Source organism: Olea europaea, chromosome 22 (assembly GCF_002742605.1).
Source record: "Olea europaea var. sylvestris chromosome 22, O_europaea_v1, whole genome shotgun sequence".
Taxonomy (NCBI): domain Eukaryota; kingdom Viridiplantae; phylum Streptophyta; class Magnoliopsida; order Lamiales; family Oleaceae; genus Olea; species Olea europaea.
In genome coordinates, this window is record NC_036258.1 from 3,005,032 (window position 1) to 3,022,535 (window position 17,504).

General features: G+C 34.4%; 3 protein-coding genes across 5 annotated transcripts; all 3 read right to left on the minus strand.

The window, feature by feature from the left end:
• Positions 1 to 5,075: 5,075 nt before the first annotated feature.
• Positions 5,076 to 6,931, minus strand: LOC111371372 (dirigent protein 25-like). Of its 2 annotated transcripts, none has more exons than XM_022993313.1 (2): positions 6,571 to 6,931; positions 5,076 to 6,062 (listed from the first exon to the last, which is right to left on the minus strand). In XM_022993313.1, the coding sequence occupies exon 2, from the start codon at positions 5,857 to 5,859 to the stop codon at positions 5,194 to 5,196; it is 666 nt and encodes a 221-aa protein (XP_022849081.1). In that variant the 5' UTR covers positions 5,860 to 6,062; positions 6,571 to 6,931; the 3' UTR covers positions 5,076 to 5,193. The 2 variants fall into 2 exon arrangements, with proteins under 2 accessions (XP_022849081.1, XP_022849080.1); XM_022993312.1 differs by having other exon boundaries at positions 5,076 to 6,318.
• A 143-nt stretch (positions 6,932 to 7,074) lies between these two features.
• On the minus strand, positions 7,075 to 8,671 carry LOC111371369 (pentatricopeptide repeat-containing protein At1g07740, mitochondrial). Its single transcript, XM_022993309.1, has one exon. It carries the CDS (start codon positions 8,568 to 8,570, stop codon positions 7,131 to 7,133), a length of 1,440 nt encoding a protein of 479 aa, XP_022849077.1. The 5' UTR covers positions 8,571 to 8,671; the 3' UTR covers positions 7,075 to 7,130.
• A 141-nt stretch (positions 8,672 to 8,812) lies between these two features.
• Positions 8,813 to 16,196, minus strand: LOC111371370 (UDP-galactose/UDP-glucose transporter 5-like). 2 transcript variants are annotated; one of them, XM_022993310.1, is made up of 12 exons: positions 15,982 to 16,196; positions 15,705 to 15,851; positions 12,811 to 12,924; positions 12,524 to 12,616; positions 12,283 to 12,348; positions 11,313 to 11,411; positions 10,852 to 10,931; positions 10,164 to 10,276; positions 9,833 to 9,921; positions 9,582 to 9,668; positions 9,392 to 9,460; positions 8,813 to 9,250 (listed from the first exon to the last, which is right to left on the minus strand). In XM_022993310.1, the coding sequence occupies exons 2-12, from the start codon at positions 15,816 to 15,818 to the stop codon at positions 9,137 to 9,139; spliced, it is 1,038 nt and encodes a 345-aa protein (XP_022849078.1). In that variant the 5' UTR covers positions 15,819 to 15,851; positions 15,982 to 16,196; the 3' UTR covers positions 8,813 to 9,136. The 2 variants fall into 2 exon arrangements, with proteins under 2 accessions (XP_022849078.1, XP_022849079.1); XM_022993311.1 differs by lacking the exon at positions 15,982 to 16,196 and adding an exon at positions 15,448 to 15,499 and having other exon boundaries at positions 15,705 to 15,802.
• Between the last annotated feature and the right edge of the window lie 1,308 nt (positions 16,197 to 17,504).

Below are 17,504 nucleotides of genomic sequence, written 5' to 3' on the forward strand. Positions count from 1 at the left end.
TTGTGAAGAATGCAAATTAAGCTAAAAAAAGTGTGTTTGAGCCTCGTGATCTTTTATCATAATTCATCGGGAACAATCGATTTTTGGCCCCTTTTTTATGTCCAATTTTTGTTTCTTTTGATTTCAAAAACATGTTCAGACAGCTGGGATTGTCTCTGAGAATGTCTTTTTGTTTACTGTTTTCCATATGGGCATTACAGTTTGTACTGTTTTCCAACATTTGACTGTAGTTTGAATACAAATATTCTCATTGGATTCAGGAATCCGACAGTCTATAAAATAAATTTAAATTTCTGCATTTTGCAGATTAAATTATCAATTCAACATTTTATTCCCTCGAATTATGAGTTATTGTCCCGTTATTCATTAAAACAATCTAGGTTTCTTGGAAGTTAATGCTTCTTCAAGACAATATTTGAATATATAAACCAATCATATTCAAGGAAGAGTTTGACCCTGGCTCAGAACAATACATACTAGTCATACGAGTTCGGTTGATAGGCCATTCCCCCCTATCCGTCTCTTGATCCCTCATTCCACTAATCCGGTGTCCCATTTTTAGTAGCAGATTTTTCAAAATGAGATGGTTCAACAGAGCAAGCCTTATTCTAGTACAAAAGCAGAAAGAAACAACCCTACTCGACCTTATTTTCCAGGGCTAACCTTAGTTAATTTTTGAATTTCAAGTCGCTAAATTTCATTTTGTCGCTCCGTACAAATCCGTTAACTTGACAAAACAGAAAAACGGGACAACTAATGATTTGTGTACAATCATTTTCTTTTCCACAAAAGTATATGTTGCATTCATTATTGAGCAGTATCAAGTGAAGCATAAATAGTAATGCGAATGCATAGACATAATGATTAGAGTGTGGAAATTAAGGGCATAGTGCACGGGGGGTGTCAATACGTTAAACTTTTATCCATTTCCAATCCTTCTCCTTTAGAATGTGTGTCCATCAAAGTGGGATTTTGTTATAATGCATGTCGCCTTCTACTTTCAAAGTTCATTTCTAGATTGTGCAATTCAAGCCTTTCCATTATGGATATACCATCTAAAACTTCATCTTTTAGGCTTTTACTTTGCCTCGATTCTTACATAAAATTTAAGTAACATTTGATTGAACTAGAATCTCTTCAATATCCTCAATCAAACTTGCGTTCTCCAATCCCTAGATCTTTCCTTCGCTTGTCATAGGTATCAACTTGACTTCATCGTGAACAAGCATAAAAAAAGACTTCGGAATATGTAAGCTAAAAGACTATGACTACATGACAAGGTTGAATAGACTAGCTTGTATTCTTATTGGAATTGAATACGGATGTCGATCATAAGCATGAATGGAATCATGGAACCCAAATATGACAGCAAGGCATACCTTTTGATTTCAAGATGAATTTTTGAGTCCAATTTTGGGCCTAATTCCATTCACTGGCTAAACTTTTCTCTTTGGCTATTTTGAAACTGTAACCCATACCTATCAGAACAGAAATGTTGGTTTAAAAAAATGCTGCAACATAGAACAAATTAAGCAAGGGCAAATACAAATCCCATGCTTTGTTATTATTATTATTTTAAAATTCAAGTTGTGGGTAGGTTAGGCACTTGCTCGTTCGAGCTTAATGATCTTACGTTGTGATTTTAAGACAAAACTTACTCTTTACAGCGTTCAAAAAAATTCAAGAAATTATTTTTCAAGATGAATAAATTTTGGTTTGTATTGAAGCAATGTTTCAATCGACAAAAACTAAAGAATTAAATACTTATTTTATCACCAAAATTTTTATATAATGTTTGAAGAGGACATAACGTTTTAACTAACGTATAGAAAAATAAAAGCAAACTTTTTTCATAACTTCTTTATGTTTATTTTAATCTAATTAACTTTATTTTCTTTTGACCAAATCTCATGGACTGCTGATGAACAAAGAAAAGAAATGCCAAAAAAAAAAAAAAAAAAAAAAGCAGAATTTGGGACTATATAAAATAATTGTTGGACGCAATTTTTTGACTTGGGACGGCGCCACCTTCTATGTCCTGGTGTAGCTTTTGAAGGGAGAAATTAGATAAAATTTTGGGGACTGAAATATTGTTTAAAAAAATAATTATAAAGTATATAGTCGTCAGAAAGAATGATGATAATATTAATAAATGAATATAATAATAGTAGGAAATATGAAACCTTTTTAAGAAATAAAATGTCCAATGCCAATGTCTTGATTTTATTAGTATCGTTAAGGTCATGATGTTACAACCTTAACTATTATCCTAATTAACCTAATCGTAGATGGTACACATGTTGTAAGTTTTTTTTTTTATATCCAAGTATCCCAGCTTACACTAGACTAAATCCTAGACCCCCAAGACCCTTGCCCCTAGAACCTTGAAGGGGGTAAATCGCGAGTTATAACTCAACTGGATCACAGCTTCCCCCCACCGCCTTATTTTAAGTTATTTTTATTAAGATGTTTAAATGTGTAAGTTCTAAGTTTCTTCTTCATTTTCTTTTTTTTTTAAATAAAGAGTCCCTATAAATTTCTTTAATAGTGTCAAAATAGACGTCGAGGCACAAGAGCTGCTCAACTCAACCTGTATGGTCTTTTTAATTTATCCACTAAAAACTATTAAAAAGCACTAATAAACTTCTTTAAAAAAATCGAGCCTAGACAAGCACATGTTCAACCCATGGACCAGGTCGATTGACTGGACTAACTATTTTCAAACAATTGATGTAAAATAATAATAATAATAATGTTTTAACATTTAAAAGTGTTTGAGCTTTGCAAAAACCTTTCCACAATATGGCCTTCTTCAGATTTTAACAATTTGAGAATATTTATTGAATTCACTAACCATAAAATTTGACAGAAACAATGACAAATAGATATGAACCAAAGATAAATAAATAAATAAATAATAATAATAATAATAATAATAATAATAATAATAATAATAATAATAATAATAATAATAAAAGGTCGCGGAATTTTCATGAATAATGTTTCTATATGCTTCCAAACATGCCAAGCAAAAGTTGAAATTTTTTTCTGTATGCTTCCAAATATGTCAAGCAAAAGTCGAAATGATGTGATAAGAATCACATTCATATCCAAAATCCGGCCCCTTTTTATAGTTTAGTTCATCTACTTTATGAGACACAGTTCCTCACTTGTTGTATGCTTGTTACAAATTTTCCAATGACTAGCACAGCTATGAGATTTTTAATAAACATCATGTTTAGTAATCAGAATACAACTGAACACGATAATGAATAAGAATTGATTTGCAATCTACTCAAATTATCTTTATGTTCAACTAATATAATTGTATAATTATATTTAGAACCCACAAACCATTCTGACGTAGAGCAAAATTTCTTCGAACATGTTCTTGAATACATTTTGGATGTGACTAAGTCTCGAATTAGGGAAAAAAAATACTATCATTTGTTCCTTTTATTAAAACTATGTTTTTCTTATTATTTTTTTATTTTTTGGAATAATGGTCATGTCCAAAGAATCAAAGTAATTCTCTTCGTAATGGGTCCTTTTCTCTTTAGATTTTTTGGGTATAATTTGAGCAGGGATGGACGTGGTTCCAAATGGTTCTGGTTCCAAGAGAACCGAACCATGAACCAACAGTTTTTTTTTATAATGGAACCAAATGGTTTCTTTAAAGACATGAAACCAAACTAAACCGAACCGTTCGGTTCTGATTTGGTTTGGTTCTAATTTCATTTCTTAAATTTTTAGATTTACATCATATAAATTAGTATGTATACCTAAATAAGAATTTAAACATCAAATATTTAGGAAGTTCAAATTTCAACATCGAGATTAAAAAAGTCATAATTAACAAACAAAATATATTCATAATTTGATACACAAATCAGTTTTCATTTTCATACAAAAAATTGTTTACTAAGTTATGGCAATGACTCATTAAATCAATTGTAGTAGTTTTAAAGGCACACTCCTACAATAAAAAATGAATTATCAAAATTTTTATAGTCTACTTCTATAGGCAACATTAATCTTTTAATATTTCATGAATGTTAATTGGGCTTTCCTCTATTTATGAAGAACACAGATAACTCATCAAATAATCAAGGTAAAAAAAAAATTTAGAGACCTTTTAAGTAACTAACCAATTTCATTTTCTGATCTTAAATGACACTCCACTGACTTGATGAAATACAGTATCAGTATGCTACGACATTATGTAAGTTGAAAATGAGTGAAGGAGAAATAATTCGATTGAATACAAAATTAGGGTGTAGACAATTAATGAGTTGTTTATCTCTAATAACCAAAAATTGATTAATAAACTATATTCAATCAATGGGATATCTCCAATGAATATAAAATTAGGATCTCCACTTTTTATTATATATAAAATTAAATATTAAGTTTGGTTTTGGTTCTGGTTTTTGAACTAGAACTGAATCAGAACCAAAATCAAATAGTTTTTGATTCAAAGAACCAAAACCATTAATTTTTTTTGATAGAATCAAATCAAACCGTTTGATTTGGTTTGATTCTGGTTTGGTCTGATCTGGTATGGACATTTTCTCCACCCCTAAATTTGAAGGTGGTCCTTTATTTTTTTTCTGTTTATCATTTTAAATGTCTTTTTCTTCTTTCTTCTTCTTTTATTTTAATTGGAGATGAGAAATTTGGAATCTGATCAACACTCTCACTAGCTTATTTGTTATGGTGACTTGAGAATGTCAAATGTAGCGTAAAAATGAATGTCAAAATAGGTGTTTTGCACACTAAATGATCAAGATTAGAAATGAGAATGTATATCAATAAGAACGTGACACTGATTGAAGATAAATTAAGAGATTGACAATTTAAGTGGTTACAATGTTGTTTTAACTTTTCAATAAAACTTAAGAAACTTTCGTTCACAAGAATGATGCGATTTTAGTGGAACTCGTAAAAGAGGGAGGGATAAACTAAAACTTATTGTAGTTATTAAGAATTTAATATTTTTATTTTGTATAGATTTAGCAATGAACCCAACGTGAAGAAGATTAGACTCACGTATATCAAACTAAAGATCAATCAACTGCAGCTGAATACAAGAACTTATACACTGAATTTTTGGCAATCACAAACTTTCATTTAACCACGATTCTCATACGGAATTCATAAGCACACAAAATAATAAATCACATGTCCAGTGAACTAATAAGCAAGGTACACATTAATCTGCAGCAAAGTCTCAAATCCATCGGTCTCATGCTGATTTGTGGCTGGGAAAGTTTTCACAGTGGCAAATCCCTTAGCATTAACATATTTCCCTGTGCCACCCATAATGGCCAGATGGGATTCGGCAACTGCAGTCCGGTGGACCCCGAATAGGCTAAGACTATCAGCATAGCTTCCACTGGTAAACATTACAGTGAATGCCATTGTTTGGCTATTTCCATCTTCTGAACTTGCTATGTAAAAGCCTTGTGCTTTTCCAACCAGGCCTGATCCAAGGTCGTGCCCTTCTGTCAACTCGTCATTGAATACTGTCATTGTCCCGAACATGAGTTTCTGGAATGTAGTCCCGGAAGGGAATTGCGCACTGTTCAGGACTGGGAACCCGGGGGCGCCACCTATTATGTTGTTCCCATTGCTGTTTTGCATTACGTTGGAGGTGAACCCGCTTAGGCCAGTGAGGAAAGGAATGTTGTTGTTGCTGACAATTCCACCATTGGCATTGTCCGTTGGGATGCCATTGTTAACCGGGAGAACGGCGCCATTAGGCTTGGCGAATGGTACCTGGCCACTGACAGCCGGGTTAGCTACAACACCGGTCACAGCAATAGCTGAGGGGCGGGACCCACCGAGTATGTCATGCATGAAAAATGAGATTGTATGATCAGGATTTTCAATGCCTGATGCAGGACCACTTCCCACAGCTGCGCCACCAGTTCCTACAACTGCACCAGCTCCAGCTCCAGCTCCACCAGATACTGGGGTTTCCACAGGATCAGATGCCTCAGGTGGCACCAATGGAGCGGCCACGTCCACCTCCTCGTTAAGGATTCGAGTCGAGGCTGCACCTGTTAAGGTGAGTGCTAGAATGAGTAAAGAGATGAAGCCATTGAGATTAAACACAGAGATTGCCATGAATTCAAGAATGCAGAAATCTTTATGCTCTCTGATGCTTGAGAAATTGTGTATTCTGGAATTGAGTTGTTAGAGAACAGCTTGTCTGTGTAATATATGCAGCAATATCCATGGAGTTGATGAGATGGATTAGGTGCATGAGGAGTTTGCAGTGTTGTGGGTGTATTTGTTGGTGGTTTGAAAGGTCACCTTCAGACATTAAAAATAGATTAGTTAGAAAAGAGAGAATTTTATAGCTCAGATAACCACTCAAACATAGAATTTGATTCTGCAACATATGATTATATCTGAATATATTAAATCTATGCCTATCATACAAAATGTTTGAACCACTATTTCCAGTGGAGTTCTTTCTTTCTCAATCTTATTTTATACTTGACGAACAAAGAGAAGTAGAAATTCTTCCAACATAAAGAAGAGGTGCAGCTATGAGATACACACCCGAACGAGAGCAGCTAACGGGTCTCAATGCATTTCAATATGCCATCAACTGATCCATTAACTCCTCAAATCCATTCCTCGAACGTGCTTCCATTTATCAACAAGCAGCAAAGCTTCTACGTAGTTCTCAATGAAACTATTCCTTAAATTTTCACGTATGCCTGACACAAATCATGGCAGCTCTTAAGTGGCACGAGGAATATTTTCACAAAGGATGCAAGTCCAATGACCACTGCCATTGACGCAGTTTAACCAATAACTTGGGAAATAGCAACTTCATATCACACAATACACAAAATAAGAATTCCGCGCTACCGTATCTTCCCTGACCTTGTACATGTTTTCTCAGTGAGAAGCTTTTATCATCGACTTCACCACCTAATTTGTAATATGTAAAAGATGTTGCCCCATCAAAAATGGCCAAAGAAATGCAAGCATATAAAGCAACACGTGAGATTTGAAGATAGGGTGAAGAATTACAATCAGTAGGCATGTCGGATCACATTGCCATAAGCATCATAAAGACTATTTTATAAACTTTATTCAAACAACTACTACCACTAAGCAAGAAAGACATCACCAGTAGAGGTAATATCAATCAAAAGCCTAGTGACAACTTCATGATCCTTACAAAAAGATTTTACCAAGATTTCCCACGAGCCCAAATCTAATATCATATTCCTCCTCTCCATCTCCTCTAAAACAAAGCACACATCATCCATTTTCCCACCCTTGACCAAGCCAATAACCAAAGAACAAAAAGTTTCCATACGAGGAAAATGCTTACTGTTTAACATCACATTCAGAACCTTCAAACCTCCCTCAAAATCCCCAATTCTGCAGAAGCCATCGACAACCATCCTGTAGGTAGCAGCGTTCGGCTCACAACCCCCAACTTGCATATCAACCAACACTTTATACCCCTCTGCAGCTTTACCTTCTTTACACAAGTAATTAATCAATATATTATACATAACCACATCTGGTTTTACCCGTCTTTTCTTCATCTCAACAAGCAAACCTCTAGCTTCGTCAATCAGTCCTCTCCTAGCAAGATCACTCATTAAAACACCATAATTTACAAGTTGAGCTTTGCATCCTCGATACTCCATATCAAACATCAGTTTCTTCGCAGAATTGTACTTACCCACAGAACATAAACCTTCCATCAATAAAGCATATGTCACAGCATTCGGTTTCTTCCCCTTTCTCACCATGTCTTCAAAGAAACTTTTAGCCTTGTCGATATTACCTCTTTTACACAAAAACCCAATTTGACAATTATAAGTCACGGCAGTTGGCTCCACCTCTCTCTCAAGCATTTCATCAAACACTTGTCTAGATTTAACCCACTCACCCTCCTCAAGCCACATTTTGATCATAATATTAAACGAAACAGAGTTCAATCTAAAACCCAATTTATGACCATCCCTAAAGAGTTCAGTTGCATCAATAACTCGATCATTATCAACCAAAACATTCAGAATCGTATTAAAACTCTTAACTGTTCGAACACAATTATACAACCTACCCATATCACGAAACAGCTCGACAGCCTTATCTATCAACTCGGCCTTGCCAAAATGCTGAATCAAAGCAATAAAAACAGCCTCTTGACATTTTATATCATATTTTCGGATTAAATCCAAAAGGGCATCAACGCCTTCAAAATTTTTCGCGCGAGCCAGCTTGTATACGAGTGACGCATAAGAAGGGTAATCATGCTTGATGCCCATTTCATAATATCGATGGAAAAGAGAAAGGGCTCTGGCCGGGTTTTCGCATTGTTTGAGATCATTAAGAAATGGGATGGGTGTACGAAGCTGGTTTCTTGAGGGTTTATGAGGACGTTCACGGATAGGTTTTTTTCTGGGTTTATTATGCAGAAAGCCATGGCTGCGATAAGATTGTGAATGTTTGGAATTTAACAGCGTAACATAGTGAAATTCGATGGAAGATTGAATCTTGGTGCCAACTGGTTTGAATCGTGAATAAATCATGGAAACAAAAATTCGAACTAAAATGATAGCAAACCTAAAGCTTAACACTCATAAGAAGTTACTTTTCTCTTCTCAAAATACAGTTAAAAAAAATAAAAGAATGTAGGTGAAAAGTAACTTTAGAAGTAAGATCAGACAAAATAAAGTAACTTAAAAGTTACTTGTTTAAATAATTTTTTTATGCATTTATTACATCATAAAGAGCCTTAATACACACTTTCACAGAAGAAAAAGAAATAAGCTGGTGCATAAAAATAAGCTTCTCTATTGCATAAAGGAAAAATTAAATGAACATGGAAGATATTCTTGTGGTTTCAGTAAAACATGATCCACCTTCTGTGAATAAGAATTGGAACCCTCAAATGGTTTATGCTAAACCAACCTATTTACCTCGAGAACTAGAACTAGTAAATACTTTACTTTAAAATAAATAGGCCAAAAACTCGGGTGTACGTATGCTAATTCACTCTACTATCAGAGTAATTGTCTGTCTCCATATAGATCCATCTTCCAACAAATGGTTAGAGAATTAGTGACCACAAGTCTCCACTGGCACTATTACTGTACTACGCATTCGCCCTCAATGGACTCAAAGCTCTATTTTCGCTGTGCTCGGAGGATAATTGCCTTTGCTTTCTAGTTAAGAAGCTTTTTGCATAAAGGGACACAAAGACGATAACCTGAGCAACAAAAAATGCATCCAATCAAGAATCCGATAACATCTAAATATTTATAGCGTGGATTAGCCGTTATAGTATGGTATTAAGGACAATACTGTGTACCAATATGTCCTTAGATTACGGGTTAAGATTTACACTTACAGATCCAATGCATTGTTCCACGCTAAGTGGGTGGCCAAACCATACACACGATAGCAGAATGCTCAACAACTGTATTGACAAATAGAAAAGCCACACAAATAATTTGTGAGTAAAAATAGAAGGAAGACGATGAGGCCATCTTTTTAAACATGTTTCTCTCGTCAAATAGCATTGGAAATTGTTTACGTACCTGTCTCGTGGTCATTATGGTGGCGAAGGTTAGAGCACCGAAATTTCGGATTGTGTAAGAAATAAAGAATTGGCTTATTGTTGCAACCTGCAATACAAGATTATGTAAAACGAACTTATTTTTCAAACTAGGAGGGATGGTGACTTTGTATGCTTACAGGACATAGAATCATTGCAAGTTAGTACTAAGAGATACGAACACAAAAAGATTGAAATTTGAAAGAAAAGAAAATCTTTACTTTCATATCTTACAGTTGAGAGGATTGCAATGTCAAAGAAACAATCGTTGTGCCGAGAAACAAAATCTATTGCCATGAGAAGATTGCCTTGTAAGATTAGACCTATATAGAAATAAATCGAAGCATCAAATTGCACAGTTGCAATATGAAATAACATCCAGATTGGTCAATTCATATAAACTGATCTTAAAAGAACGACCTTAAAATATTAGCAGAGATATAGGATCAAACTTTTCCAACGGTTGGAGCTAGTCAATATCAAAAAGCTATAAAAAAATTATAGCTACAAGACAAGTTTAAGAACTACAACAAGAAATGGGATACTGATTGAAACATGATCTTACCAGCAAAACTGAGTATACATGAACATGATGCTGTGTAAAATATCTGATTTTGTATCTCCATATCATAACCTTTGAAAAGTTTATCCTGGAACGTACTTGTGAATCCATCAAACCTGCAAGGGCAAGTTAGCAAGCACAAGTTAGGAACAGGAGAAAAAATTACATGTAACCTTATTAAAAGCAAGGTCAAAGTAATATCTAAATTTTATACGTAGTGGCATTCAGTGAAGCTCACGATTGATCTCCATGTCAGTTAAGACTTCTTAACCAAACTGCACAGAAGCTCACGCTCGATTTTTTCATGCCCAAGGATAACTTCCATCTAAGCTAACACTTAAATTGGTTGGACATGGGTACTGGTGTTAGAGACGTAAAGGATCTAGGTGTGAAGATGCGTGGCTCGCCATTAATGATATTAGTAATCTAGCATTAAGATGTCTAAAGACATTATAAGTAAATTTGTGGATAGAAAAAGAAAACTAGAATAGTTCATTTTCAAGAGGAAATATATTTTAAGGAGGCTCATTTGTTCTAAATAACAAGTATGGCTTAGTTCTTTGGACTTATTTCCTGCACGCCTTTTCAGGTAACATATGCTACCCGCTCAAATTTACTTTGACAGCAAAAGAAATTAAATTATACAAACGTTTCCAAAGGTTAAAGGATAGATGAATTGTTAATAGCATACCCAAGATAACCAAGCATCAAGGAAACACCCCAAACTGTGCTTTCCCTTCCTCTGCTATAAGGACTAATATCACCTGCAGCCTTCAGTTCAAAAAAGAAAACCGTTCATCATTTTATTCCTAAATAAACACATGAAATGTAGTAGTGGCATACATCATTCCATCAATTAACAGTAATAAGATCAATAGATAGCAATCACTCACAAATATGTTATCACTTTAGCTCTGAATACGAAGAAACAACAATGAACTAAGCCCTATTGAATCTCCACAGCCGTCATAATAGTATCCATAAATGACTTGTTTTTGGAATATATGAATATCCATATATGTAAATCCAGGTGCATGATATAACAAATTAAGAAAATCTAAATAAAGAAGAAGGCAGAATCAACGAAATCTATGAACAATCCGATAGTGTTTGACAGTCATTTCACTTCCAAAAATTGAAAGAGATTCTAACCGGGTATAAAATGAATAATGAACACCCAAGAGTCACTAAAAAGGCAAGTAGGTAATCACGCCCTTTGTACTTCTTTTGCATGATAACAGTACCCCAAATCTGCAACAGAACAAGGGGAAAGAAAATTAAGAAAAATGGAGTAAAAGTTAGAGAAAATTGCATTGTATGTAAAACTTCTATGAGGCACAGTGGTGATTTGAATTGGTTTGATTAGATTAATACACTATGACATCATATTTATTAGGATCTAACTTCTAGCATACATCGCTGACACATACTAAACTTTAAAGCAAGTATTGGAATTGAAGTATTAGCCATTTTAAGTCTTGAGAATAAAGGAGGGTATCTAAGAGATACTTTTTATTTCTATCAAATAAAATATGCCACTAACCTTTTTTTTAGCTAAACTCTGTTTTACACTCCAAAGTGATTGATTTGATTTTTAAATCCCAAAAACTATGGTAGTTCTGAGGACTTTCTTATGTCAGTATTTGTCTAAGAGTAAACTAATCAACATTGAACTAATGCCATAGCAGAATGAAATTAAATTGAGGATGTTGTCAAACATAATATTCAATCTTATAGATTTTGGCAATCAAAATGCAAGTATGATTAAAGACTCTGCAAAGTCATAATTGGGGTGTCGAATAAAACGAGGTCAAAAGAAAAATTTACACATAATACATTCATAAGCAATGAATGGAAAGGGAAATTAATAACCACAAAAATTGCCAAGTGCAGGGAAGATGGGACAAATTTCCTCAAGCAAGGACAAATATTGGCCAAACCATAACATAGGGTAAAGAAAGAAGACCCGTGAAAATTAGAAAATTCAAATTAAGCGTTTGAAACAAAATAATGGGAATTATTAAGCGTTTGAAACAAAATAATGGGAATTATTAACAGAATGGTAACTTAAGTTCTGTACTTCTGTAGTTCTGTTTCCTCAATAACAGTAATACTATCTTACCATTACAGGTATCATTTTGGCACACTTTGCCAGTGTCTGCACTGGGAAACTGACATATTTAAGGGCCTGGAGCAACCAAAGCAAAAAATTTCACGTTACACATTTTTCCTTGCTTCGTAAAACTCAAAAATAAATACAAAAAATCAAATAAGCTCTAACTAACTAAAAGAATATGTTTATATTAAATTTTGAAAACAAGTGTATATTCCGTCTGTTCTCATAAGAAGGGAGCATAGCTTACCTCATACTGACATGTTGTGGTAAGTATATTAGACACTGATACCACACCATACTTGTAAAGTGGAGCAACAGCATCAAGGGCCTTCCCACTCGCCTAGAGGAGAGAACCACAGGCAAAATAAACTTACAAATAAAATGCCGAATTATACCCGCCTTGCAGTAAGGCAGGCAGCAGGACAAAATCATACTAATACGACCAGTTTTAACATGTCCAGGGCACTTGAGTTCAATGTGAGAGCTTGGTAAGAAGAAAGAAAACAGATGAATCCAGCATTAAAGCGCAGTTACCAGTAAAACTCCTGCAGATACAGCAGATGTTGTAATGCGGTTACAGAAGACAAGAAACAGTGAGTATTTAAAGTACTCTTTATGCAGTCCATATGGAACTCTCATAATCTTTTCCTGCAAGAAACGAATTTCAGTTAATTTATATAGAAATTATTTCGGTTTCTGAACCATAATAAGATATTAAGACTGACAGTTAAAAACAATGATAATAAAATATTTCTTATATCAAAATAGCAAAATACTAAACTAGGTAATACTGGTACGACTTTTTTTGAAGATAGATAGATGGATATGCAAACCAGAGATCAACCCTTTGTCATCATTCACATGAAGCCAGACCAGAAAGACATTCTAACAAAGTATTCACATGATGAGGCACAAATAGCATGGATGTAGATATTGATTGTGAAGGAGAAAAATACTCAAATTCCTTATCGAATGAGAAAAAGAGTGCAAGATTGGCATATTTAATCCCCTGCGGTCTTCTTTACCATCTTCTCATTAAGAAATAGGCAAAGTGACCGTACTGGAAATGCAACATTTGGTTATATTATCCCTTTCTCTCAATAGATTTTCTTTGACCATCTCCTCAGACATGCTACTTAACTTAACCACATAACTCAACTAAATCTGATGTAGGACAATCATATTATGAATATGATAGCATTTAGTTCTTGAAACAAGAAGAAAGTTGAAAAACTCAAAAATTTGTAGAAAATATTTTTATTGTAATAAATTGATTAACTAAAAGTGTATAAAGCTTTTGTTTATATAGGAAAAGTAATTCCCTAATCTTAGCAATATAAGAAAACTAAACAATGTTACTGATAGGAAAGAAAACTAAATTCTAAAAGGAAACAAAATCCTAATCTAAAAATCCTAATGTAATAATAACTACTATTTTTCGTATAATATAATTGTTCTGTATAAAAATTGTATCTAACTGTGGACCAAGGAGAAAAAGGACTCAGCGTGTACATGAGAGAAGCAAGGAGGTCAACCTCTTTCAAATATACATGGATTTAAGCAAAGCAATGTAGTTGGACTCTCATGTCAGTTTGAATGAATCATCCTTTCCGTGGAGGTAAATCTTCTTTCGCCTAGCAAGAGGAGAGCACGTTACCAATTTTTGACCGTTTGAGTCCCTAGTTATGGGCTTTTATTGCATGGTTTATATCCTTTAAAGTTCTATTATTCCTTTCAACGGTCCCTTATTACTCTGCAAAGTGATGTCCCTTATGGTCATGTTCATGAAAGGTGGTATGGGTAAGAAAAATTTATCCATGCCCTTGCATAGGAGGTTGGGAAACATCCAAGAGGAAAATCCGAAGGTTAGTGGGAGAACATTTTCCACTGGAATATTATTGCTTGGGCATGAGCCGCATGACCGGACAACTGCCAATATCAATTAATATATTTTCTTAGAATATTATTGTTAGATATATCTATATATACTTTTCGTGGAACATCTCTTCTTCCGCTCTACTCAGTCAAAAACCATTCCCCATGGCTAAATGAAAAAAGACTTACGCCATTTTATTTTCATACCAGGATTTTTTACTATTCCATCTATCCATGGTATTTGAATGTGTCTGAAACATCTAGTTAATTTTTCAGCAACTTATCTTCAACGTGTTCGAGGAAAGGCACATCAGCTAATAATACCAAAATCATTCTACAAAAAACCAGAGTAAACCCAATAAAATACGTAAGAAGGCTTTTAGAAGCACGTGCATGCACGAACACGGTCCCTCTTTTCAAATTGACTTTCATCATAACGTTTTTGGGTTGTTAAATATTTGGCTTTCACAAGCACTTAAAAGCATGCGTGCACATTCAAAATTCCTCTTTTCAAACTGAATGCTTGCCTTAACTTTTTGGGTTGTTCTAAAATGACATTAGTTTTTTCCTAAAATAAACAAACTAAATTTTACACCATCACTGTTTTCACAAATGAACCCGACTCTAATCTAACGGTAGCAGCTACCTAGATCACAGACACAACTAGCACATGAATCAACCATCAAAACCACCATTTTCTCCAAGAGAGCCTCCAAAATACACACTACAGCACCTTCAAGACCTCACCAATATCTGAAATCATGCTCAGATTTCAACCAGTTACCATTCTCGGTCAACTAGAAACTAGAAAAGATTCATAAGATTAGCTGAAACAAACTTATGCATTCAAATATACCTTGTTTCATAGACAGTCCCATTTATAAAGCTAATAGGTACACAGAAGAATAAGAACATTTTGGAATCGTGATCAGTAGAACTAGTGATAAGGCTGAAATTTTAGGAATGATGGTCACTTAGAAGTGGTAGGTGCACGTGCATCTTTGCTCCTCTCTTGAGACTCTTTTTCAGGAGATTCAACTGATTTGATGTTTCATTTTTTCTGAAGCTGTAAACAAACTTACACCCGTAAGTGTTTTTTGCAATATAAGACAGCCCAAAAGATACTATAGTGTAGCTTATTGATCACGAAGCATGCTTTCTTGGCATGGCATAGTCGAGCTTTGAAAAGAGTAACGAAAAAATGCACTAACTACGAAAGTACCTTTATCGGTATCGCTACTACAATTTGTACCAAAATTATGCACTTTAAACTATAAAACAAGTGCATTAACCAACCTTTTAATCTAAGTACTAAATCTTTACTTCTACAGGCACAATGCCGTTCATTCTGCAAAATCAAATAATCAAAACCCAGCAAAGTCATCTGGATGACCAAAAATTCATTATATAACGAGATTCCAAAAACCCGATTTTTACTGTAACCATTGCACTATTCAGAGTTTATTAATTATTTACAAATGAATACACACATGAATTTAAAAAATGTATTTGGCTTCAACATAATGAACAATACAAAAGAGAGAACTTTTAACCTGTAAGACTCCATAGATAACGAGGGTGGACATGATTCCAGTCACCGCAAAAACCACTTTGAACAGTTTGTTCTCTTTCCACTGGTTCAGCAGCTCTGCCCGTGACTCCGCCATATACCATCCACCTCCGCCTCCTCCACCACCCCTCTTCACCACATCACCCAACCATCAAAACCAAAAAATTTGAAAAAATTTAAAAATAAAAAAATAAAAATCATTAGTATAAATATAAATTCACCAAAATTAAGAATCCAACCACACACATACATAAACTCACCAAGAATCGGAACAGTATGTGGGAAATAGCCGTAGTACGAAATCGAATTACGAAATCAATTCAGTGAGAGAAGATTTGGTCTCATGTGATCGGCCTGAGATTTACGTAACGTTGTTAAAAGTGCGATGGAAGCCACGTCAGACGGACTGGGGCCCACTGGTCAACGAACATTTATCTGGCCTGATTTACCTGATATTTTACGTTAATAGGGTGCGTTACACAACAGGAGCCAACGATAACCGTTGGATATAGATAAGGTCAAATGGTTCGCTTTAAATAGGGAATGTCAACTCATTTGCAAATCTAAATGAAGTCTTTTTTTTAATTACAAAGGGAACTTTAGTAATATACTAAGCTTTTATAATTACATGGGTTGTTAAATTTATTTTTATTTTAAAATGGACGGGTCATATTCATTTACCACTAAAAACTTGACGTGATTTTCTTTTTATTTACTCATAGATTTTCTTCAAAGGAAAATAACATATAAGAAAAAATTTAAAAATATGATGAAAATTTTATGAACCGTTAAAGCTTCTCATTATATGAAAACTTGATACAATCATGTAGAATTTCACTCATTCAGACAAACCAAACCCTTTAAATATATTGTCACCTAGATTGGTGCCGTAGGATTTTTCGGATGTTTTAGCACTAATGACGTTACATAACATTATTCATTTGAGAATGACAGACTTAGTAGGAGTGGGATGCACCAGTTTGGTTCGATGTGATATGCATTGAAAGAAGTATCAATCGAATTATGTGAAAGAAGGGAAAAAGAACATCAAAATCACGTTCATCGAATTGTCCATTGTTGCAAAATTGCATACCAAACACGCAAATTTTTCCTAACTGCTGATTTTCTAAAAACTTATGATGACTGATTCTGCTACAATATTCAACTGCCATTTTCTGCATCAATTCGAAGAGAAGCATGTTCTAATATTTGAGCCCTTAGAACTTGGTAGTTTTCTGATCTTTCTCTGAGGAAATCTTCGCGATTTAGAGTTCCTAGCAACAAGTAAATCGACACTGAACATTCATCCTGCATCCCGGGATTATAAATGTATGATCTACAAAGTGGACAGCTTGAATGTGTTTGAAACCATGTATCAATGCAAGAAACATGGAATACATGAGAGCAATTTGGTAAATGCTTCACCCATTGGCCTTCTTCAAATTCACTCAAACAAACAGCACATTCTGTATTGCTTGGACATGATTCTTCATCCTTATTTTTCTCAAACATAGTTATGGGAATTGAGTGCATAATATAGGAGTTGAGTCCCTGGCTTTCGTACTGCTGGGAAGCAGGAACTTCAGGAATCTCGTCTAGGCGTCGTCTTTGGACTGAACTTCTTGACAGATTTATTGCGTGTCGTCGTAGTCCTAGAATAACTGAAGAAAAGGAAAATGATACAAATCACAGCAACCAAACCCATAACCCATGGATTCCAGTCCGAATGTTCAATCTGTGGAGAAGGTGTTGGAGATTGGAACATTATAAAAATAAATCTGTT

Bases quoted from the DNA above. Each gene is read 5' to 3' on its own strand.
- LOC111371372 (XM_022993312.1), bottom strand. From the start codon at position 6,129: ATGGCAATCTCTGTGTTTAATCTCAATGGCTTCATCTCTTTACTCATT.
- LOC111371369 (XM_022993309.1), bottom strand. From the start codon at position 8,570: ATGATTTATTCACGATTCAAACCAGTTGGCACCAAGATTCAATCTTCC.
- LOC111371370 (XM_022993310.1), bottom strand. From the start codon at position 15,818: ATGGCGGAGTCACGGGCAGAGCTGCTGAACCAGTGGAAAGAGAACAAA. The intron at 12,925-15,704 runs GTTAAAAGTTCT...CGTTTCTTGCAG, and splicing joins TTATCTATGGAGTCTTACAG to GAAAAGATTATGAGAGTTCC. The intron at 12,349-12,523 runs GTAAGCTATGCT...TGGTTGCTCCAG, and splicing joins CCACAACATGTCAGTATGAG to GCCCTTAAATATGTCAGTTT.